Source organism: Dermacentor albipictus, chromosome 1 (genome assembly GCF_038994185.2).
Source record: "Dermacentor albipictus isolate Rhodes 1998 colony chromosome 1, USDA_Dalb.pri_finalv2, whole genome shotgun sequence".
Taxonomy (NCBI): domain Eukaryota; kingdom Metazoa; phylum Arthropoda; class Arachnida; order Ixodida; family Ixodidae; genus Dermacentor; species Dermacentor albipictus.
In genome coordinates, this window is record NC_091821.1 from 226,308,742 (window position 1) to 226,333,170 (window position 24,429).

General features: G+C 42.5%; 1 protein-coding gene across 2 annotated transcripts in view; it reads left to right on the top strand.

Moving 5' to 3' along the window:
• The window catches only part of Not11 (CCR4-NOT transcription complex subunit 11), a 35,911-nt gene extending 17,301 nt beyond the window's left edge, over window positions 1-18,610 (top strand). For both annotated transcript variants that reach the window (XM_070530945.1, XM_070530946.1), the window contains exons 9-13: window positions 1,343-1,552; window positions 6,701-6,780; window positions 6,939-7,008; window positions 10,272-10,427; window positions 18,342-18,610. In XM_070530945.1, coding sequence (XP_070387046.1) covers window positions 1,343-1,552; window positions 6,701-6,780; window positions 6,939-7,008; window positions 10,272-10,427; window positions 18,342-18,479 — 654 coding nt within the window. In that variant the 3' untranslated portion in view covers window positions 18,480-18,610. The remainder of the gene's footprint in view (window positions 1-1,342; window positions 1,553-6,700; window positions 6,781-6,938; window positions 7,009-10,271; window positions 10,428-18,341) is intronic.
• The last annotated feature ends 5,819 nt before the right edge of the window (window positions 18,611-24,429 follow it).

Genomic DNA, 24,429 nt, shown 5'->3' on the forward strand with positions numbered 1-24,429 from the left:
AGTGATGTGACTTGTGAGAAGGTGTCACTGAAATGTCTCACCGCAAGTATGAGTGTTTCCGGTTAAAAATGTGGCATTCAAGCAAAAATGAGTTTCTGCTGAATAAATTTTACAGCAGTGGGGGACATCCGGAACTGTGCCATAAACTATAATAAGCTCTTCAACTAAGTACGATCATTCTAATTATATTTCATGTGCATGATGTGTTTGCAGAACTTAAGATAGTCAGTGCTCAAAGCACATACATGCAGCAGGTATCTTGAAACAAGCCTCACTTTCATGTATTCAATCCCAAAATTTATGACGCACACATTGACATTCCACATATAATTTTACCACAAAGCCCTTGTTAAGCAGTGCAGGAAAAAAATGTGATACCAATGTATTTCATTGCTAACTTTGGGGACAAAAATTTTGAAACTGGTGGCAGTCTCAAGATTCCTACTGGATATACTTGCCTTGAGCACTGACTAGCTTCAGTTTTGCAAGTTGGCAACTGTGCTAAGTGTAGCTAGTTAGTAAGTGAAATTTTGTTGATTGAAGAGCTTGGTAACAATCACACTATTACTGATGTCTGTCACTGTTATAGATCTTAGCCAATAAAGATCGTCATTTTGTCTTAAGATCTCTCTCTCCCTTTTTCCAATGTACAATCAATGAAGAAAAAAAAAATTCTGAGTTTTTCATTCCAAAACCACAATCTTATTGTGAGGAATGCCGTGGTGGGGGATTTTGGATTAATTTTTGCAACTTGGGGTTCTTTAATGTGCACGCAATACACAAGTACACGAATGTTCTTGCATTTCACCTCTATCAAAATGGGGCCACTGCAGCTGTGATAGAACGCCCGTCCTCGAGCTCAGCAGTGCTCAGCAGGGCTGCAGCTGCGAGTGATCATCAATGAGTACCCAAGATGTAGTGGTGTTGTAGCTTACATAAGAACTTCACAACATGCTCTCACATTTTTACCATAGAACACTATTGCACTAGTAATGTTCACTTGTGATGATCATTGTGTGCATACTGATATTTGCAGTATTGTGCCAACATGGTGCATATCTGATCTGCAGTGCAAGGGACTGAGGCAACACAAAGAAAATATAACTGCAACAAGGAGTTTATAATAAGGGTTGGGTGTTTGTTCACACCCCCCCCACCCTCCTATGGCTGTGTGGCTCCTATCGCTACGTCTAGAGTCTTGTGTATTTAGTCTTAGGTAAGGAGGTGCAGTCATTCATCACTCATCGTGTTCTGAATAACAAAAAGGTCACTCACCATAATTGTGTCACACTTGTGCCGTTCACTCGTTCTATCATCATGCTCACACTGTTTTTCTTTTCAGTTGGTGTGGCTTACTCCAGTTGAACAGGAAGAGCACTCTTTGTTGTGGGAACCGACACTTTGCCAGAGTGATACGGCAGGCCCTGAAGCTAAGCGCCTCATGGCACGTGCCTTCAAGAGCACCCTTACACAGCAGCAGCAACAACAGCTCCTGGATGAACTGTCTGCAGACCCAAAGCTTGTTTACCACATAGGTCTTTCACCTGCAAAGGTGCGTTGTTGTGTCAAAGCTGTGTTACGAATATAATTGTATTAGAACCAAAATGATGTACTAGCCGAGCTGTCAACAGCAGTGCTTGGGGTTATATGTGCAATAACTAAAGTGACCAGATTACGAAGTGAGATGTTGAGGGGGAGTTACAGATACGTGAGGCTTGTGGACAGATAAACATCCAATAAGTTATTTGTCAAGGTTATAATATGCACAATATCATTCAGATAGCAGGATAATGCTTGTAAAAGAGGGATGTATCCAGCCTAATTGAGATGGCTTGTCACTTTAATGTAGCACATGCTGTTCGGTATCCTGATAGTGACTGGTGTTAACACATTCTGTTGTGCATTACGGACTACATTTAACAAAAGTTTCAGCCTCACATTTTCATGCTACAAGAGCCTAGACGTGAAGGCGTTAAATTGAACTGTGTAATAAAATACCGCAAATTCGTGTGTAAGGGCTGCACTTTCTTAAATTTAGGTTTGAATTCGGTCCACATACAAGTAAAGACACAATGTATTTTTACTTGTACATGGGCCAACTCTTAATAACAAATGTGCTTGCCACCGTTAGCAGCCACCTTTGGAAACCTTTATTTTAGCTGTTTACTGCTATCTAATTCCTCATCACAGGAGCATAACCACGGAGCTGGAGCAGGTGGAGTATGGTTTGCTGGAAGTGTGCTGTTCAGAACTGAAGCTGTCCTCAGATTCTATTTTGCATGCGAGGTTGCACAATGGCAAAACCAACAGGGCTTTCACGTAAAGCGTTAACGGAATGTCAAAATCGATACTGCCCACCTACATATGTGATTGTGTGGAAGTGGTGGAAGCAGAAATGTGTTGCGCAGATGTGTGTACGAAGCAGAGAGCCTCATTGCGGGGTGCACACGCACAGCTGCACGTGTTGCCTGCAGGAACTGGCATGGGCTCTTTTACTGCACAAACATGCAAATTCAAGAGAAAAGCACAATCGGATAAGCCACTGGGCAACAGGGTATGAATTTTTTTATGACAGCAACACTTAAAGCCAACAAGCTTCCTGCTAGCAGACTGTCAACTGTAAATAGTGACAAACATACTGATGAAGAGCCCGGCACATCACGTTGGGAAAACTCCAAACACATGACCATGGCTGACCAAGTGTACACTTTGCAAAGGGGAAGCGTGGCTTGTGCACGGAAAATTTCCACATTTTTCTTTTTTTCAATACTTGGAACTAAATTTAAGGGTGCGTCATTTACTCAGCTAAGACCCTTACATAAGAATATATATGGTAAATATTATTACCTTCCTGTGGGCTTCTTTACATGGTTACTTCATGACCAAATTCTTTTTGTGCTTAGATACTTATGTGCCATCAGATAAAAAGGAACAAAAGTGGTTATTAAATCAAGGTGTATTCTTCATTGAGTAGCTTAAAGTTCGATGCATGTGGAGAAATCATCTTCAGTGGCATTTCTAAGAGAAAAATGCACACAGCTATAAACACAATGCATATGTTTGTTAATGTTTTTGCACAAGCCTTCTGAACATTAAAGTAAATTGATGCCACCTCTTGCTGAAGGTGCTGATTATAAGCAGCAGAGTTGGTAGTGCTTGGTTTCCTGTAACTACTGTCAGGAGAAAGAAAAAGAAACTAAGGTTTAATTATGTGCAGAGATGCAGTGGACTGAATTATGTGTCTGTACTACCTTTGTCAGACTTAACCTGAACATGTGAGTGCATAGCTCACTCAGGCAGATGCGAGCACTGCAAAGCATTCATTACTGACTCCCAGACAGCAGTGCAAATCGGCACGTGATAGCTGTCAACAGCGAATGCAATCACTTCTTTTACCAGCTGCCACATTGAAGCCATGGCAGGTGCATCAAATGCCCCGTTCGTGCTGCATGCTGGTCTGTGACTTGGATGCAATGGCCAATTTTCCACAGCGCTCTAGCTATGTGAACCATGCACTTGCACATTTATGTAAAGTCTGACAGCGGCAGATACTGCTGTATTCAAGTGTCAAACTTGAGTAGAGTGCTTGACGCTTTAATAAGGGTGTGCATCACACTGAGGGTGTTGCTCAGCTATAATGATACCAGCTTGGCTACAGCATTGATGTGCACATGGGCCTGCATGCTATGGACAGCCATTTATGCAGGAGGCCCATACATTCTGAGCAAGGAAGTTTTGCCATGAGAGAGCAGCAGTGTTAATGCTACATAGAAAATCGCTTATCTGGGAAATCCGCAGTGGGGCAGTACCAGCAATGCAGCACATTTCTTTGTGCAAGTGCTTTGTGGAGCCTGCTTGAATCTTCGTGTCTGAATATTTCTGCATAACTTCACTAATTATAGTGATTACTATTAAAAGGCATGACAACTGGTGTTGCTGGCTGCAAACCACTTTTTACCTGCAAATCAGAATGTTCACCTTATACACAGTGTTCTTTTGTATGGAATTGACCTTCTACTGCAGCAAAAGTGACCACATATTTTCTCTGAAACTGTTCATATATATCGTATGGCACATTTTTCTAACCATCGCTTATGTAGATGTTTATGTTGACACCGCATTTATGCTTGAATTGCACTGCATTTGCATTGTGAACTCTATGTAATACTTTAGAAACATATTGATTATTGAAACTTGGTGAATCGGGTCTTTTTAGTGTATTGGCCTAATGAAGTAGTGTTGTGTGATGCAATCATGCATAATAACTATTCACTCATTCACATGATTTACTCATTCACATAATTATTGTCATTAATGTTTTATTACGTTGAACAACTTCAAAAAGGGAAGAGGAAGCTGTGCTGCTTTTGAGGGTTGTGTCAAGTTTTGTATGAATAGGCACTAAAAATAAAGAAAGCATGGGAGAAATAAGTAGCGGTGTGCAAATGGTAATTGTTGACATCGAATCAAATATGAATCAAATACCGGTAGAAGCAAACTGAATCGAATAAGGACACTTTTTGAATAGTTTTGAAATAATGAACAGCCACTATCACAATTAATATGAAACCATGTTCACGTTCTGGTGTTCATAACATTAGCAAGTCACTGTCATCACAATGCAAGTCACGAAACATTGTTTATTGAACGCACAAAAGGATCATTAGGAACAAGGAAGCAGTTTATTTTCATGCACAGGACTAATCGGAGAGTGCGAATGATAACTGTATAGCTGGTGAAGTCGGACTCCCTGAGTGACGGAGCCGGATCCACAAGCAAGTTCTCGTATTTTATGTGAATACTATGCCTATACTACTATACTACGAGGTTTGCCCCAATTTTATGTTAAACTGCACACAGTTGATGCTATGCGTGCAGTATTATTAGAAACTATTAGAAAATATTCAAATTTTTTAATATTGACTAGTCGATTCAAAGACCGAATCGTATGGGACACTATTCGATTTGTTATTCGCAAGTTTTGAATATGCACACACCTCTAGAAATAAGGTTGCTTTTCTTATTGAAATGTAAGATTATTAAGGTTGAGGGTTCATATTTTTATTTTAATAAAAGAAAAGGGAAGTGGTAGTGAGACAAACGAAAACTTGCCATTGGTGAAAGCTGAATTCACAACCTCTGCATGATGCATGTCGCAACAGCTGTCTCACCATTAACTTTCTTGTGCACAATCAAACCTCATTATAACAAAGTTGCATCTGATATGAAAACACCTTCGTTATATAGCCATATATCTGTTACACACTTATATTTGCAATAAACATTTCAGATTTAACTGCAATAACACAAGGTGAGCTAGTCTGCACATATTTTGGGAATAAATAGTGCTAAACAAAGGACGCAGAACAAGGGGGGACAGGACAACAGCGCTGCATTTCATTAACTACAGATGTCACTTTGTGTGTCATCTGTAGTTAATGTAGTTAACTTAGGAGAAGACTACTTGCCAATAAAACCTTTGTGTGCTACTTCCAGATATCAAGGCTGCCAAGGTTGAGACACTGTGCAATGAGCAATATTTTTTCTACATTTTAATTTTAAAAAAGTGATTTCTTCTATGCTTTCCTTTGACTTCATCGCCTGTTGACATCATATGGTTATTACTAAATTATTCGTACTCAAGTATTAGCATGGGTGATGTGAATGAAATGCCAGTTATTTTAGCAAGAAGGCATGTTATTCTGGCTCAGTTTATCATTATATAATGTCTAATAAAGCCCTTGTTGCCATTTCACTGAAAAAAAAAAAATTAAGCACCATAAGCACAAACGCTCAGTGAAGTTCCCCTTTTGCACTGATTGCTTTGAAAAAATTTTCCTCCTATTAGAAATAAGAGAGTGGAATAGCCTGAAGTGCATTATCAGCAGCAGCTCATTAGATGGCTTTACTAGCTTTATTGAAAATAATCTACTCGCCTTACTGCTTTGATTTGTGTGCTCTGCTCTGATATTGGTGTCTGTATTCCTGCACTGTTTAGAAACTTGCCATTTACATAATCAACATTATTAATATCCCTTGTGAACACTCATTTTATGTATCAGCGTAGACTTTGTTGGCTACCCGATTTTTCATCTTTCTTTTTCCTGCTTTTATTATCAGTTTGATGTTCCAATATCCAAAATGTATGCATACTTTTTCTGTATATGTACTCTCTATCAACACTGAGGTCTTGCAGCTAATGCAATATGTGCATTTGTGCTTATCATGGATGTTGTTTATCATGAATCTTTATAATGTTTATATAGAATTAGCTTATTATGTTTTTCAATACTATTAGGTTCTAACTTGCTAACCATATGTTGCAGCCATACTTTGAATCTGTAGTGATGCATTTAATTCTGTTGTTTGTAGCTTTACAAAAACCTTGCATTAACGCCTGTGTAATTATGTACCCATCTATTTATTTTCACATTGTTGTTTGCAACTTCTAATGTTTTATTTGCCCTTCCTGTTATAATCCCATTAGTGATAGGCAGGATGTAAAATTAATTAATGTATAGTGACACACTTGCAAGAACATTATTTTTTTATGAACATTGCGTTGCATCTATTGCATGTATAAATAACAGTGGGTAGTCATACATGCATTGCTGTGGGAGCAGGCAACAACTCTTTTCGGTGGCAATTCTCGCAACCTGAAAACTGACAAGTACTGTGACCCCCCCCTTTGTTTTTTCAGCTGCCAGAGTTGGTGGAGAACAACCCACTTGTAGCAATAGAAGTCCTGCTCAAGCTGATGCAGTCAAGCCAGATTACAGAGTAAGCATTGTGATTATACTTTCAAGTGGTATGCTTCGTACAAAATAAATCTTCCTCGACCTTCAATATATATAATTAACCTTATATATGCTGTCATGAACATGTTCTTTTATGTTTTCTGTACAAATTGCAATTTTTATATAAATGTTACATTCCAGATATTTTTCAGTCTTGGTGAATATGGAAATGTCGCTGCACTCCATGGAAGTTGTGAACAGGCTAACAACTGTAAGTATGGAACTAAGAATTTTTTTCCAAGACCTCATTTACACATCACACAACCATTTCCTGCTCCATCCTGTCACTTTCATGGCAGTGTCTTACGTTTTCGAACCAGTTTCTTTCCAAAAACAGGTAGCCACTAATGTGTGTCACTGCTCTACATTTCCACCTCCATGCCAATGACTGAACCCCACCTTGTTAGAAACCAACAAATCTGGAAACTACGGTGCGTGGCCAGTTTTCCAAGCCCCCATGTGCCCATTTGCCAGCATAAACTGTTATTTCTCAGCTTGAAGAAGGCGAACTTTTAAAACGGCATACTTGCGCAGTTGTTTATATTCTTGTAATTGTATGCAACTACTTAGTAATTATAAATATATAATTATTTCTAATTTATGAATAATTGTATTGTTTTATTAGTAGTCATCAGAGTCCAAATAATGATCACTTGCATTGCTCCCTGAAAAACTAGTATGCCAAATTGATGTAGCTTCAACCAAAGCAAGGTTGCTGTTAAGATTTGGTATGTGGAGCAGGCTTAATTGTGTGAGTAAGAGACGCCTCTGATGGCAGCAAGAAAAGAATTGCAACAATCACGGCTCGAAAACATATATTCAAACACAAAGTGCAAAAACAAGAACGCAGTGCATGGGGTAAGTGTGAAGTATACCTATCTAAGCGTCCCTACAAAGCATTATAATCAAGTAACACAGTGCGCTCATAGCTTGGCTGGCGTCCTACGAAGCTGGCGTGGTGCATCACTTGAATAAGTTTTTAAGGAGAGATGGCAGGCGGTCTCATGCACCCTCTTGTGCCTCTGCTGAAAGACTAAAGCAAGCGACATGTCGTTTCGAAGTACCTCATACGTTGATTCTCAACTGGGTCCCTCTGACAGTTGCTTCCTAGACGTAGACGTCCGACCTAGCCAACACGGTTCCCTCTTTGTTTCATCTGCGTCTGCCAAGGTAGACTCTTCGTCTTCCTTTCCACTGCACATATCACAAGAAGCCAACAAAGATGCCACCGGATACTTCCACCGGAGTGCACTCTTCTGCGAGTGACATTTCACTTCCAACATTTAGATTTAGCAAAGTGTACTTAAGCCGATGGACACTCTCCGTAAGTGCATTTAACGTGCCCGCTTGTCAGGGGTGTTATAGTGTGACTTTACAGCAGCACATACCACAGTGCCGTAAAGTCGCTCTATAAAGGCTGACCTCCATGGAGCAAGGAAGCCACAAACTTTCAGTGTCTGCCTCTCGGCGACAGCCGCTAGTTGCATGATGTCCAAAAACTAGCTATTCGTCGCCAATCAGCTCTTGCCAGATGTTCTACGCCCACTTAACATCACCACTGGAACTGGTTGTGTGCAGTGGAGAGCACGAGCCAGTCGGACCATAGCACAGAGGTTGGCATCCCATGGTCGCCCATTGCTTTCAGAGTCTAGCTTGTCTGGCCACGACTCCTCACAAGCTGCGTTGGCAGCACTGTCGGTGACATTCACCAACTCTTGGTTGCATGGAGTGCGGTGTTGAATATGCATTGGCACTTTGCGCTGGATTTTCCACTGTGCAAAATTTATAGCGAAGCTTCGCTTTATGCAGGTCAGCCCTAAGGCGAAATTTAGGCTGTCATGAAGCCACACCTAAAGGCGATATCTGCATATAACCCACATTCTACTTATTAAAGCTCTCTTGCCCCCCATTTCATGGTCGCCATTTTGCATTTTGGCTGCTGTGTTAGTCATTCAGTATTTCGGACAACCCGCGCTGAGTCTGAATAATCTGCATTAGTGTGCATACTTATGTCTCTCCTCACCTCCCCCCCCCCCCCCCAAACTGCACCCTTGTCTCATAATTGTGACCACTTTATAATCAAATAAATATGCTATGTGAAGACTCAGATTGAAATTACATTGCGAAATTAGTTTGCTATGGGAAAAAAAAAAGTATTACGTAGTCTATAACAAGCTGTTTAGGGGACGTTTAGTTGAAGCATGTACATACGGTTTGGAATTTTCCGATCAATCTGCAATTCTACCAAGAAAAATTTTTTTTTCTGTCAGCATTAAATCTGTCAATATTAAACCTACATGTAATGTGAAGTAGTTGACACACATTTACAAAGCCAAAAAAGAATGCTGATTGCCATGCTACCACCTCTGAATTGTTTTGTGCACATTAAAGGAGGTGGAATTCTAGTTCAAGCGTGACATATGACATTGACTGTCAATGAGCAGAAATGATGCAAAGTTCAAAAGAATTTCAGTGTTGAATCAGCTGATGTTGAAAAGCCTTGAATGGTATTTCTAAATATGAAACCTTATAATGACAGTAATGTAAACAGATATTGGCAGATTATTTCTAGAGAAACTGAAGTATTTCATGGGCACCCGTCAGGTCAGAAAACTGGTTCCTATCAGTTGCTTGCCATGAAAAAGCTGAAAATTGTTATTACGTGAAGTCGACATGAGACAATGAGAGTGTTCCAGAATGATAAATACAGAAAATAAGCAAAGAACAAGTCATTATAAGAAAACTGTTTCAAGCACTTTGTGTGCTCAGCCATAAAAGAACATCAGATATTTAATGGATTTGTACAAGATATCAGAATTGGTAAATCAGCAATCGGACTTTGAGCTACGGTGCTTGGTGCATTGAGGTGGATGGCATCACATTTAAAGGCTTCAAAGCACTCATGCAGGAGAAAAACAATATGGTTATTTTTGAGTACTCCCTCATATTACTTTTAGGCTTTAGATATGAAATTGTGTACACCTACAAGACTGAATAAAAACTTGCTGAAAAGGTCAAATCATAGTGCCCAAGGAATATGAAATAGTCAAGGAATGAGCAGTACAAGAAAGAAAATGATATCCCCAAGTGCAAGCAGTATGAATAAAGACCATGAAAAGTACCGATCTTGGGCACCACAAAGTAGGTTTATTCAAGCAATGACACTGCACCGAGCTTTAGTACTTGCTCAGACAACTACCCATCTTCTTTGTTCACCTCTAGTTGCTTATCGGCTACCGTACTTTTTGAAGGGACCCTCATGTATGCCTGACATCTTCTGGCTTTTGATGGCTTACTGAATTAGCTCTCATCTTGCCAGGCGATTGCTTGTGTGACTTGTGGTTTACAGTCTGCACCATATCCTCGAATCTGAGCCAACCCACGAATTTCATATTACCTATTTTGAAAAAGTATCTATTTAAATTCAAGTAAATGCAGTATAAATGTGCTAAAGCATCTCTGTTGATCATGCAGGCTGTGGAGCTCCCTACAGAGTTTGTACATCTGTATATCTCAAACTGCATATCGACTTGTGAGACTATCAAGGATCGCTACATGCAAAATAGACTGGTGCGACTGGTTTGCGTGTTCCTCCAGTCTCTTATCAGAAACAAGATTATTAATGTACAGGTAAGTGACTTTGTTGGCAAGGGTGGGCTTTATGTATGGCAGTGCATACTCTGGAAAATTTCACTCGTTTGAGCAAAACACTTGAAATAAATTTATAGCACATACAGTTAAAACTACCTCAAATAACGAAGTACTTTTTATAACTTTTTGTGCATATAACACCATGTATTTAGAACTGCAATATATAACAAAGTGTGCTTATACACGTTTCCAATATTATGAAATTTCACGGCCCCCACAAAGGAATACCGACACAGTAAATGAAAACTTCCACAGATGCTGTGAAACTTCCACAGACGCTGTGAGTCAAATATTTGAATTACAAGCAGCTTCTTGCAAATGCACACCTATCAAATCGCATACCGCACAACCAAGTGTGACAGCCGATGCGGAGCAGCGTCATGTTTCGTAAAAGTCCTAGTGCGATGAGATATGTGCACTGTATGCTTTGGGTGAGAGAGAGAGCATGCAAGCGGTAAGCCGAGAAAGATGGTGGCTTGATGAACGCTGTCTTCCTGCGCAAGCAAGGGGAAAGGGGGGAGGGTAGCGAGTTCCCCATAATGCAGTCAAGCGCGCGTGAAGGGGGGGGGGGGACGCAGGTTGTTCGTAAATTTGCTCGCGTCTCCTTATCTGGTGCTGCCATGGCTACGCATAGTTGTCAGCGTGGCTGAGTGCATATGCAGCCCGCACGCCCTGTTTTAAAGGTAATCTGCTGCGTGTGCTAAATGTAGACGTGCCGAGGTGGCAGGGCAATGCGTGCGCTGTTTTCAGTGCATTTAGTACTGGAGGTTGTGTAATCTCGAGTTTCAAAGACACGTTGAAGCGAGAGGCAGACTAAGCATTCGCTCCCCACTGTTGGCACTTTTCATGATAGCGACGCCCCACTGCGGACAGCCGCAGGGGCCGAGTGGTCGCAGAAGCATGACTGGCTTCTCTTCGTACTGCTTATGTGAACATATCGTCGATGCAGCATGAAACCGTATCTATCGTCGCCGACTAAAATTTAAAAAAAAATTTTTTTTTTCTCATTCATGTTTGCTTCTTCTGGTTGCCTGACAGTTCGAAAAATTTTGTAGCCCCTTCCATGTATGAAAAATTTACGGGCAACTAATTTGCATAGTAAAAGGTCAAATTTCATACAACAAAATTTCGGTATAGCAAAGCAGATTGCTGATTTTACAGCATTCGTTATATTGAGGTTTAACTGCATAATTTCCCTTTAGTTTTTTTATTTGTTTACGTGTGTATGTGTGTTTGTAACTTAAAATTTTATTTTGTGTAAATGCTTAAGATTTATTCTTCTCCGTGTGTTGACACTTGATGATCTAGACACCAGACAAATTATAACTTCACTCAAGGTTTCTTGCGGTTACTTGTTTTCTATCATACAGTAGACTTTATTTAGGATGGACACGAAGATGCCTTGGACATCTGGGCCTGTGTTGACAAAACTTATCATACCTGTGGGCAACCTCTAGCAGGCCATTGCTGAGGTGATCGTTTTGTTATCATCAGAATTTAGGAATAGTAGTTAGCAGATGAGTTGGCAAGAAGAGGGCACATAAAATGAAGGACCAATCAAAGATGTGCTGGGAGCTCAGTTTGGCGGAGGCAAGGAATACACGTTTGACAGAGTGAGAACGGAGAGTCGAATCGCTTTATTCAATAGTAAAAGCAGGCTTGCTGAGTGGCTGTGGTGGTGCCCCAATTGGGCAGTCACCTCGGTTCCAAGAAAGAGCCGGGGGCAATGACCCCCACAGCGAGGTAAACCAGATTTCTGGAGCAAGGGGCAATGACCATCACGGCGAGGCATTGCGAAGTGACGGATGGTCACTACAAGGGCCACCTGTAGAATGGAGGCTTAGGTGTGAATGGCGGAAGGAATGCAGATTTAATGTTCAAGATAAGCTGGTTTCATGCACTTGCACGACACTGTCTCTTCTTTGCCACAAACATCATTCTTCAAGGTTTTCTCTGAACGCGAAACCACATGAAAGGGGCCTTCATAAGAAGGAGTCAGTGGTGGCTTGATAGAGTCGTGCCGCAGAAAGACGTGCGGGGTTGTGTTCATTGTCAGGAAACTAAACACAAGCTGCCTGCAGGCAATACGTGGGGGTGTAGGTCGAAGCTGGTCAAGCCAGGAATATAGCCTCTCTAAGTACTGCGCGGCTACTGGCGGAGTGCCTTGCTGGGCGCCAAAAAACTGGCCTGGAATGCGGATTATTGACCCATAGAGCATCTCAGCTATGCTTACTCCGAGGTCATCGTTCATTGTTGATCGCAGGCCCAGTAGTACTAGGGGTAGCCTTTCCACTCAGTGCTGTCTGTTGAGTGTGGCGGGCAATGATGCCTTTAGTTGTCGGTGGAGACGCTCAATTATGCTGTTGCTCTGTGGGTGGTAAGCCGTGGTGTTACGAAAGCGTGTGCCGAGCAGTCTCGCCAGGGCAGAAAAAAGTGAGCTTTGGAATTGTCGGCCTCAGTGAGTAATTGTGCGCAAAGGGTTACCATACTACATCACCCACGTAGCAACAGATGCTTCCGCCATTGTTTCGGCCATCATGTCCTGTTGAGGCGTTGCCTCGGGCCACTTTGCGTACCGGTCAACACACATGAAGAGGTACCTGAAACCTTGGCAGTGTGGAAGAGGCCCCACCAAGTCTAAACACACGTGATTGAAACAGGTCTCTGGTGGTCAAAACAGCTGTACTGCTGGACGTGTGCACCGGGTCACTTTCACCGCTTGACAGGCTAGGTAGGTTCTTGCCGAGGTTCGAACTTCATTGTTGATCCCTGGCCAGAGGAAGCATTCTGTGATAAGCCTCTGTGTTGCTCTGATGCCGGGATGGCTTAGCCCTTGCAGTGAATCAAATAATGGCTGCCGAAACTGATGGGTCACAAATGGGCGAGAAGCTGCCTGCGATGTGTCGCACGTGACCAATGTTGTGTAGAGAAGTGGCACTTCCATAAGGTGGAGCGACAAGGCTTTTTCCCGCAATTGGCGCAGCTCTAGATCATTTTTTTAGGTGGAGGCTAGAGCTTGGAAATCCACAGGGCCAGCAAGCACAGCGCCGATCTGCAACAGTGCGTCAGCTGCCTGATTTTTGGTCCCAGAGATATGGCGAATGTCCGCATAAAATTTGGAGATAAAGGAAAGTTGCCAAAATTCACATTCCGGGTACGAGGAACTGTTGTTCTTGAAAATGCAGGTTAACGGCTTGTGGTCGGTCAGAATGTCAAAGCTACAGCCTTGTGGTCGGTCAGAATGTCAAAGCTACAGCCTTCAAGAAAAAAACGAAAATGCTTGACAGCACAATAGGTGGCCAACGTCTCCCTCCTGAAAGTGCTGTAGCGAGCTTCTGTAGGTTTGAGGCACATTGAGAGAAATCCAGTGACCTACAGTCTGTGGCAGTGGGTGCAATACTGCACCCACTGCCGTGGTCGACGCATCTACCATAAGGCGAGTTGGCGCATCGGGCAACGGGGATGAATCAGCAACACTGCAGTCGCCAACCGCGTTTTGGCTTCCTGGAAGGAGTGTTCGTGCTCCAAGGACCAGCGGAACGTAGGCGTTTTTTTGGAGTCGTGACGCAGCAGGTCGGGAAGCAGCTGAAGAACTTGCTCACAGAATGTTATGAAGCGCCTGTGAAATTTTATGAACGCCAGAAACTCGCGCAACTTTCAAAAGGAGGTTGGAGAGGGAAACTCCTTGATTGCCCGCACCCGTGATTCCAGTAGTTTGACGCCTTGGGGTGAAATGCAATGGCCGAGAAAATCCAGTGCTTCAACTCTGAAAATGCATTTCTGGGGCTTTAGAACCAGGCCGTATTCATCCAACCGCCCAAAGAGAAGGCGAAGGTGCTCTTTGTGTTCTTCGTATGTGCAACTTAGAACGAGAATCTCGTCAAGGTGGACAAAAATAAAAGGAGTCTGCGTGTAATATTTTCCATGAACCTTTGAAAAGTTTGTGCCGCATTCTTCGAACCGTAAGGCATATGGACAAACTCAAATAGGCCAAATAGAGTAGTCATTGCTGTTTTCGGTGTGCCACTGGGCTCTACAGGAATTTGGTGGTACATGCTCATCAAATCGATCTTGTTGTATATTTTGGTTCCTGTGAAACGAGCACCGGTCATTTATGTGGGGAGGGGATATTGATTCGGAATAGTGACGGCATTCAATTCTCAGGAATCACCACAAGACCACCAGTAGCCACTGTCCTGCTTTAGAACCAAATGGAGAGGTGAAGACCAATTGCTGGAGGAAAGACGAATAACACTGAGCTGAAGCATGTGTTCAAACTCACGACAGGTGACTTCCAACCTCCGTCCGGCAAGCCTCCATGGCCGGGCAGCGACAGGTGGGCCAGTGGTGGTAATATGATGTGTTACCTTGTGTTTCATGGGCAGCACATCGTTTCGGGGCTTTGTGAGTTACGGGTACTTGGCAAGTATCTTATCATACATTGAGACCTGCTGAAACATATGAATGCCAGATGAGGTGAGGTTGGACTGCAAGCCAAGTACATCTAGGGATGTGACATTGCCTTTAGGGGCCGATCACAAACACTCACATCTAGGTTGAAATGGCTCAGGAAGTCTGCTCCCTATATGGCAAAGCTGGGGCCATATTCCGAAATGATCCACTTCGGTGATACTATCACCTCAGCGATAGTTCGCCGCCAGGCATGCGCTGATTGGTTGTTTTAGCAAATCAGATGAGCTACGTCATCTGATTTTGCTCAATTAGCCAACCAGCGCGCGCCTGACGGTGAACTATCACCGAGACGATAGTATCACCGAAGTAGATCGTTTCAGAATACGGCCCCAGACATCGGCGATCACAAACACCCATCTGTGCTAGCGCTGAAGTACAATGCCTAGCATTATTGACCAGAGCCCATACAGTGCGATGGCAGTGTTGTCACAATGCGTTGAGCATGGGTGTGGACTTTCTGCATTGGTGAGAACGATAGACAGCTCAGCTGCGGTGTTGACGAGAAGGCGGGTGCCGGTGATGCGGTCGACTACGAAGAATAGGCGGCTTGCACGAGGGTCGTTGTCGCCTGCCGCCATTAGAGACTGGCCAGTGTATTTCCCATCCACAAACAGGGCTGGGTGCAGCGACTTGCTTGTTCACGAAAGTGACAGTGGTACCAGCACAACTGCCAGGGCAAGTCTCTAGGTGCACTGCGAGACTGTGAAGGCGAGTGGTTGCGCTGAAGTTAGTCGCCAGTATTGCCACCCATCATCAGCTTCTCCATTGCACTGGTAAGGCGGTCGACTGTTTCTTGCAGATGTGGGAGTCGGTCTCCCGGCCACTCACAATGGCGATAGGTAGCTGTCATGATAGGTAGCTGTGCTGTGGTGGCTAGCGTAGCTGTGCCACAGACGAGCAGTCGCACATGCGGTCAGCGAGTGCAGCTAGCCGGTTGAAACTCGTCTCGTTAGAACCCACCAGTACTGTGCATGTGGACTGTGGGAGGCGTTGCAAGAACAGCTTGCACAAAATTGGAAGCTGGCTCTCGTTTGCGGAGTGCTCACCCATTAACTGGTGCAACCGGTGCAGGAGTTGTGACGGTCGTTGGTCACCGAGTGCCCTGGAGAGGAACTGTTGGAGCCTGCTCTGTTGCAATGGCTCGAGGTGCTGCAGGACCGTGCATTTCAGGTCGTCAGATGCTGTGGCCGAAGGCGTACCCGCTAGCTCTATGTCTCTGGCATCGGCAGTGTCGGAGGGTAGCACAGCGATCACATGCAGGTACTTTGCTGTCTGTGAAGTGATGCGCTGGAGTTGAAAACAGGCCTATACTTGCATAAACTGAACTCGGGGATTCTTGGACCAAAAGCTGGGAAGCTGAAGCTCTACGGCGATGACAGGAGGCATAACCCTGGCATCGTTTCTGTCGGCGGGAGTAGGAGCAGCGTCGTCCATGGCTAGTGTTCGAAAAAAAGAAAATGTAAATGTCCCGGGTCATCACTTGTTGGGAGCTCGGTTTGGCGGAGGCAAGGAATACGCGTTTTTACAGCTTGAGAATGTAGAGTCGACTGGCTTTATTCAAAAGTAAAAGCAGGTTTGCTGATTGGCTGCGGTGGCGCCCCAATTGGGCAGTCACCTCGGTTCCAAGAAAGAGCAGGGGGCAATGACCCCCCACGGCGAGGCATTGCGAAGTGACAAACGGCCGCTACAGATATAAGACGGATCACATACATACACTGTCGTCTTCAAGAGTGGCTGGAACCTGTCTGGTAGGTGCTGGCAGTAAGAAAATTCACTTACATATTATAAACTTTCTGAATACTGGCCCTGTTCTTGTACCAAAATTTAGCTTAATGAAGAAACACTGAATCAGTGGAGAATTAAAATATCGTTAATCTGCTTCAATTTATCAAAGAGTTAACAGAAGTACTGGATAGTTTATTTTAGAACTTTGAAAAACAAGTCAATGAAACGTAATAGTTCTGTGGAAACCAACAAGGTGGAGAGGAGTCATTAATTAAGGGAAAATGAGATATTCACTCCACCGTAGCAATTGCTACAAAGGAAACCCAATTTTTCTCTCTACTTCTTTCCACCTTGCGGGTTTCCACATAATTATTACTTCAAACTCTTGCTTTTGCTTCGAGTTGTTAACAAAGTCGACTTCGCCCTGCCATCTGCTAGCCGCCTTGGTTAGCTCATATGGTAGAGTGGCTGTCTTGGAAAGGCGATGGTCCAGGGTTAAAGTCTCAGACCAGGACGAATTTTTCTTCAACTGCAAGACCTTTCTTTCGAGGAATCCGTATGGGTTTCCTTTGTAGCAATGTTACGATTGGGTGGATATCTCATTTTCCCTTAATTATGTCATTGAAAACAGGTGGTGCTGTAGCACCACCTGTTTAACTTTACTGCAGTTTCTAGAATGAGTCAATAAATTTTTATGCTTAAGGTCCTAAGCTGCACTGTGTTGCTGAGGGACGTCATGATGTTCTGATAAGTTTTGGCTACCTGGGGTTCTTTATTGTGCAGCTGAGCCAAGGTAAACAAGCACTTTTTCATTTATGGTAGTACCACTACTATGTCATTTTTGTGTTAAATGGGCACTCAAGAGCTACACTAAACTAGTTTAAATGGGTGAAGTATCCTTTCAAGATTACACTCTCATTTATTTTCTGGCAAAATATTGGTTACTAGCAAAGAAAATGACTAAAGTTTTGCTGCTTTCTTTTTTTTTCTTTAGTTTTTACACATAAATAGTGCAGCAGTGTAATTTACCTACGCAGCTTGACCATATGGTGTTTCTCTTTAGTGTCTCATTGGACACTACGAAGTTTTACACAAAGCATGGTTTGCCTGCATATTGTACAGGTGGGCTCGGGATCAATTTTGACCAACTTGGGTGTTCCGACATTTATGTGAATGAGTACACTTGAGCCTTTGAACTGGATTTTAAAAAGACATTCAAGAAAAACTGTATTTTTGAAGAAATCGTACGTACTGAGAACATGCAAATTGTGCTTTTCTGTACATGAGTGATGCAGCCACCACCAGATTTAATCTCGCAACCTTCTGCTCTGTAGCAGACCATTAAACCACTGCAGCGGGTGAATTAGATGATGAAAACACACAAGTTGTTTTAGTAACCACTTCATCCTTTCTGTAGAATTTCTACCTTGAAGTTTAGTGCTTTGGCATGAATTATTATTCAAATTTACACGGTTGCTAGTGTGAATGAAAAAATTTTGAATTTGCTATTTTGATAGATTACTAGTTTCTGAATCACGTTGAACAAACACATGGAGCTCTGTTGTGGGCATATTCAGATGACTTTTTAAAATTTACATGCGTGACGTTTCCACTACATTATGTTGTACCTGTTTTAGACACTGCAGTGTCTCATGCGAACATGCTAGATGTTTGAAACCTGCCTCTTTTCTGTAGGATCTCTTCATTGAAGTTCAGGCCTTTTGCATAGAGTTCAGCCGAATCAGGGAAGCAGCTGCTTTATTTCGTCTTCTCAAGCAGCTTGATACTGCAGAGCAAGGACCGTCATCACCATCTCAAACAAGTACGAAATAGCTCTGTGGATAACTCTGGTAAGCTGAGCAATTCTGTGAAATAAGGTCTTGTTAAAAAGTCACTGAAGAGTTTTGTTACTTTTATGCTGCAATGAATTGTTTTTTGAAAATAAACTACTTCAGTTTCTTGCATTTTGTGTTGTTACATTGACCAAGCAAGTGCTTCAGTATAGCACTTGCCTGTATTTGTACGAGTGAATTTAATGGACTCTGGAAGTGTGTAGCTTCGGGCTAGTTGTGTGATCAATGTGCCTCAAGCTTTGTGAACTGGGTTCGGAGCAGGCACAATCGGGAACAGGCAGTGTGCATGAAGAACTGTGCTGGACAATTTATGGAGTGCCACACAGGTGTCACATGTGAAGTACTGCTTTCTTGTGGAACGTATGTGGAGCATACAGGATGCTGGCATTAATGACGAGCATCATGAGCAAGGCAACAATTTTCAAAACGAAGACTGGCAGCAATTTGGCAATACATTGTGGCATGTATGGCTGCCACCCTTCATTTGACAAGGTGGCAATAAAGAAGCACTACTGTGATGAATGCATACAATAAATATTTATTGGCTTAAAAGGCACGGGTTGTGTGAGTGTACAACCAGTCATTTCACATAAAAAATAATGCATATTTGTCGTCCTAGTAAGTATGCTTTAGATGCTGCTTTGCCTCTTTAGTTTTTGTTGCTTATTTTGAGAATAAAGTAGTTAGTGCTATGTGCTGTCTCTTTTCACATGTTGTTAGCTTTCTGATGTCTGGTGCGGTCCTAACTACATGTGAAAAGAGTTTTATAAGTTATATGCTTAATGAACAAAAAATAAACTGCCTTGTTTCCACGTATTGTGCATAATCAATTGGATTTGTTAAGAGGAGATGCTCCTCACTAGTAGTAGTATAAACTTTATTTTGTCCGAGATGGAGTTTAAGGAGGAGGGGAGTGAGATATACTTTAAATAATGATAAAGCCAACTGGATTAAACATGCAGAATATAGAATTTAATCTTCAACTTCTGAACACATATTTTATAGGGGTATGCAAATATTCTAAATTTCAAATGCAAATTGATTAGCCTCGCCAATTTCGTTTGAGAATTCAGTGTTTAAAATCATCTAACATTCATTTCTTTTTAATATGAGTGATAAAAGTATTTGTTGAAGTCACGGGGAAGAAAGACCAATACAAGTGCGGACTGTTCTAAATGTTTGTGCTACAGGAGAGCTGTGGTTGTTTCAGAAGGGCATCAATTCCTGAGCAAGCACGTGTCGGATTACTGCTGCTCAATAATTTCCTGTCATGCAATCAGAGTGCCTTGCTTTTAGGCAATCTATGAATCTGTTGTCGTGATTTAGGCAAAGCAATTTATTATTTGGCCAGTCTCCCCATGTTTACATTTCATAAAAATAATGTGCAGGGAGCTGTGGTATGTCACATTTGCTTGTATATCCATCAATGAACATAATACTCGACATGCATCTGGTCAGATGCTGTATGTTTTTTTATTACTGTCCTGGTTGTGGTGCACCAAGTAACTGAAATAAGTTATTTACAAGCTCCACAATTAACTAGACCTTCAGCTGCAAACAGCATTATGTGCACGTGCAGGTAAATAATTTTTACCTCACTCAGCCCATGCAAAATTATTTCACCTTGTTTAGAAATTTTACAATATTCTCTTCAATATTAAAAAGCCCCTGAAACCGTTCGGCCAAATTTTGTTGACACGTAGGGTACAGCTTAAGTAGAACATTCGCACCACAATTTAAGTGAAGTGTTACGTATTAATGGAGCTACAAGCGATTACAAGTTACCCTCCTCCCTAGCCTTGTTTTTCCTCCTCAACTCGTTCGCCGAGCGATCGGGGCTAAGCTCCGCCTTCACTGGTTCCGTGTCACGATGCGACGTCACATCGTCCACTTCCGGCTGTTTTGGAGCCCGCCCCGCCCGCGCGAAACCTCTCCCCTAGCCGCTTGGCCGTCGACCCCAAGCAAGAGCTATCGAAATAGCGTGCATTGCAAGCATTCTGTCGTAGCGCCGAACGTGTCTGGTATTCCGGTAATCACACACTAGCCGAACGTTTCGACGGAACGGTGGAGGCATAAACTCAAGCTGATGAAGGAACTTTAGCGTAGATGTACGTGAGCTGCCTGATCGGTCTCCACGGTCCAGCCACCCGTTGGCGCAGAGCTTAACCAGCCAAAGAAAGAGCTAATATTGCTCTAAAGTGTAAAACATTTAAAACATTTACAAAACAACGTGTTAATGATTACACTCTGGCGAAAAATTTACGCCAGCAGCAAGGAAGAATATATTTTGTTACTGCTACTGTGTGTGGTTGAGCTCTATGCCACCAGGTGGCTGCACCGTGCATACCATTAACATTTGCGCTTCTGTTCATCTCCTGAAACGACGCGCAAGGGGACACGGCCAGGCCCTGTCCCCTTGCGTTTGCGTTTACCCTAATACCAGACTCGCGAAACACTATTGCATTAGTCATCTCTTGGTGTAAAGTGACCGCCGCAATCGCGCAAATCCTGGCGCCGATCGGATAGCGGCAGTCCGATGCGCTGCAGCCAGTCCGCTCGTCTACTGGCTTGCAGAAGGACATGATGTCACAGCTTGACATATTGCCAGTCGCTACATTTGCAGTCCACAACGCAACAAAGTCGAATCATAGTGCTCGCGAAAAGACAGACTGACACTGACGGCGGAGCTCTCGTCAAAGACGAAGCACGTTGTAAAACAAGCAGACGACACTTCCTGTGTGCCGGAAGTGCTTAAGTGTACTGAAAAATTGTTCTTGTGCATTCTCTTTATGTTACTTTCTTTTTATAAAAACAAATTAACTAACATTCCAACTATTATGAACATCATTTGTTTACCATAAAGTTGGAAAAATTATTGATCACACGCCCAGGTCAGCCAATTGGATAGCTCGCCCCACTGACGTCATATGGGTGATTTCTGTCATATGGTTAGGGGCGACTTAAAATTCCACCGAGCAGTGTTCTGCGATCAGCAGCGATGTGCATTTTTAAAACCTTATAATAAATTACATGCTTTACGCCAAGCACTCAGATGTGTCAATTAATGATCAGAAGGACCTACTCTAACGACTCAGTACGTTTGTAGAAAATCGTCAAAATCGTTTCAGGGTCCCTTGAAGAGGTTGTTTTTCTCAAATACATAGTTGTATTCGATTAGAAAATTTCGCTATTTGAACACCCCTAGTTTTTGTTACTATATATATTATCTGGTTATTTTCTGTGCCCCCTGGAAGTGGAAGAAGTATAGTCTCTTCTGGAAGGCTTAGGCTTCATGCCAGGTCTAGGAGAGTGTTATAAAACAGGCTATGTTGCACCTTATGTCTCATTACGTACCGGAATAATTTTTTGCACAAGCAGTAAAAGCAGCCTATAATTGTAAAAAAGAGGAACATGAAATTGAACATTTCCAAACATGCTTATTACTATGATGTATTTGCATGGAAGGAAACCTTGCGAATTTCCTCCTCAAGATAGGCTCTCTTTGCTGCTCTGTGATGACGAGATTTAGCTTCAGCTGTCCGTTTTCCAGACATACTTTTGATTCTTCTCTGGTCTCTTTGGTTGCTCAGTGCCATCAATTCCAGAGCTGGCACCCAACTCAATACCTTTGTGGCCTTTATTGATCCATAGCGTGGCTATAGCAGTGGCCATCTCGAGAGACACTAGTGCGTGAAGTAAATGTTGTTCTGGGGCACAGGCAACGAAATCTTGCTGTTGAGAGACTCAGCCACATTTTCAGTTTTGCCTTGGAACACAGTGCAACAACGACTTTTTGTCTGTCAGCCTCTTATATCCTCACGAGAAGTGGAGTGCATTTTCTGTCACAGATTTTTTACATTCTTATAGATTATGCTATTTTGGCTACCAGGAAACTATAATACCAAATTTTATCTTGTTTTGAGCATGGCATTGTCCAATATATTGGACATTGGGCTTTAAAGAAGTATTTATCACAAACACGATACTGGAATGTTGTATTTGTGGGTGACTTCAAAAAAATTACCGTGGAGTTTTAAAAGTAGTTATTTTTGCTCTTTTGCAAAATAATGTTGCAAAAAATTTCAAATTTGAAATTCTACACTTTTTAGGGCTGGATTGTCTACATGGAGTGCGCCTTTTGTTGCTGTTTGGTGATGCAGAAGATGAAAAAAAAGCTTTTTATGGTGCAGTTTTCCATTCTGCAGTTAATTTGCAAAGCAGCCAATTGCAGCAATGGGCAAATGCCTTTAGATCTCGCTTCAAGAGAAGGCAGGGTAGCACATTTTACGGTATCAATAAAATGGGCTCTATTTCCTACAAAGTACATAAAGCAAAACAATGGTAGTAGTGCTACAAACACAGCCAACTATCACCTCTTTTCACTGTAACAGCAATAAAAGCACTCACCACTCAGATATTAGTTTCTACATATTCCTTCAGTTATACCGAACACTAAAAAAATACTTAAGAACGTATTGTTGCATACGTAAATACCCCTAAATTTACTTACTTTTGTGGTCAGTGCCATAAGAGAAGCTCACCCTGAATTCCACTATTTTGAAAGCTCCTGCTTTGGTGTGAAACAAATGTATGTCAATCCTGTTACCCAGATGGTAGCACAGGTTCCAGAACAAACCAAAAAACGGCTTTTCGTCATTTCAGCAGCCTTTCTCTGGCCGCTGCACCCAGCCTTCTAATGTCCAATATATTAGAGAAATGCTCCATTACTCTGCCTCAGGAGGATAAGTAGAAAGCATTGCCTTCACCCGAGTACGTGTGAAAATATAAGAATGAGGTGGTGCTGGCTCAGCCATGGCTAGCACTCAATTTGCTTAAATGAAAAAAGCTCATCTGTGCAAAACTTGTGGTTGTGAAGCTCATCAGTTGTGCATGAATAGAAAAATAAAGCCCATACAGCTACCATGCCTCGATTAGAATCATTTCTTGCAGCCTTCTTGTTAGAGGAAATCCTTAATTTCTTACATATGAAAATAAAATGTTAAAGCGCAACTTCATAAATAAAATCTAAATTTCTTTAATGTGGCTCCTTGGTCCACATTTCCCCTTAATTAAAACCCAGGGTAAGTGCCTCTATAGCAGTGCTGTGTTCCTATGAAGATAAAAAATTATATTTTGAGGTTTTACGTACCGAAACTACTATATGATTGTGAGGCACGCTGTAGTGGGGGGCTCCAGAATAATTTTGACGACCTGGGGTTCTTTAACATACTCCTAAAGCTAAGTACCGCAAGTGTTTTTGCATTTCACCCCCATGGAAATGCGGCCACCGTGGCCAGAATTCAATCCTGCCACCTCGTGCTTAGCAGCACAGCACCAAAGCCACTAAGCAACCACTGTGGGTCCTTTGAAGATGTCTATTTTTGTTGAGTTTTCTATAGAGTGTACTATACAATGGTCGAGTAGGCCAAACAGCGTTTTCCCGCTGAGGTGCCGCGTGTGGAAAACTTGTGCAAGGGCACTGCGAGTGAACTGGATTGGGGCAGAGACGCGCTTTGGGGCATATTCAATGCAATTTCGCTGCGGGTGCTGAAACCGATTCCGCGCTTATGCTTTTATAATGGTGCTTTATTTCAACTGCAAATTTATACTGACACCTTTTAGCAACTTATACATATTTGAGGCATCGCGTCTTCACTTCTGCTGTCGTTGCCAAGTGCATCATCTGCTAGAGAGTGCATGTTCATTGCGCGGATGCTGGGCGGACTGGGACTGGGAAAAACTGGGCAGACGCCCAGTTTTCTTGCAGAAAGTCTCTGCAGTAAAATTTTTATGGTTTCACTTGCTTTGGTGCGCCCACGACTCTTGTTGGCCAGCACCCTTTGTAGTTTTAGCCAGGTGAACTGCTATATTTACATTGTTCTCTAAAAGTAACACGTAACTTTTGCCACAGAAGCTGCCTATCTGCAACA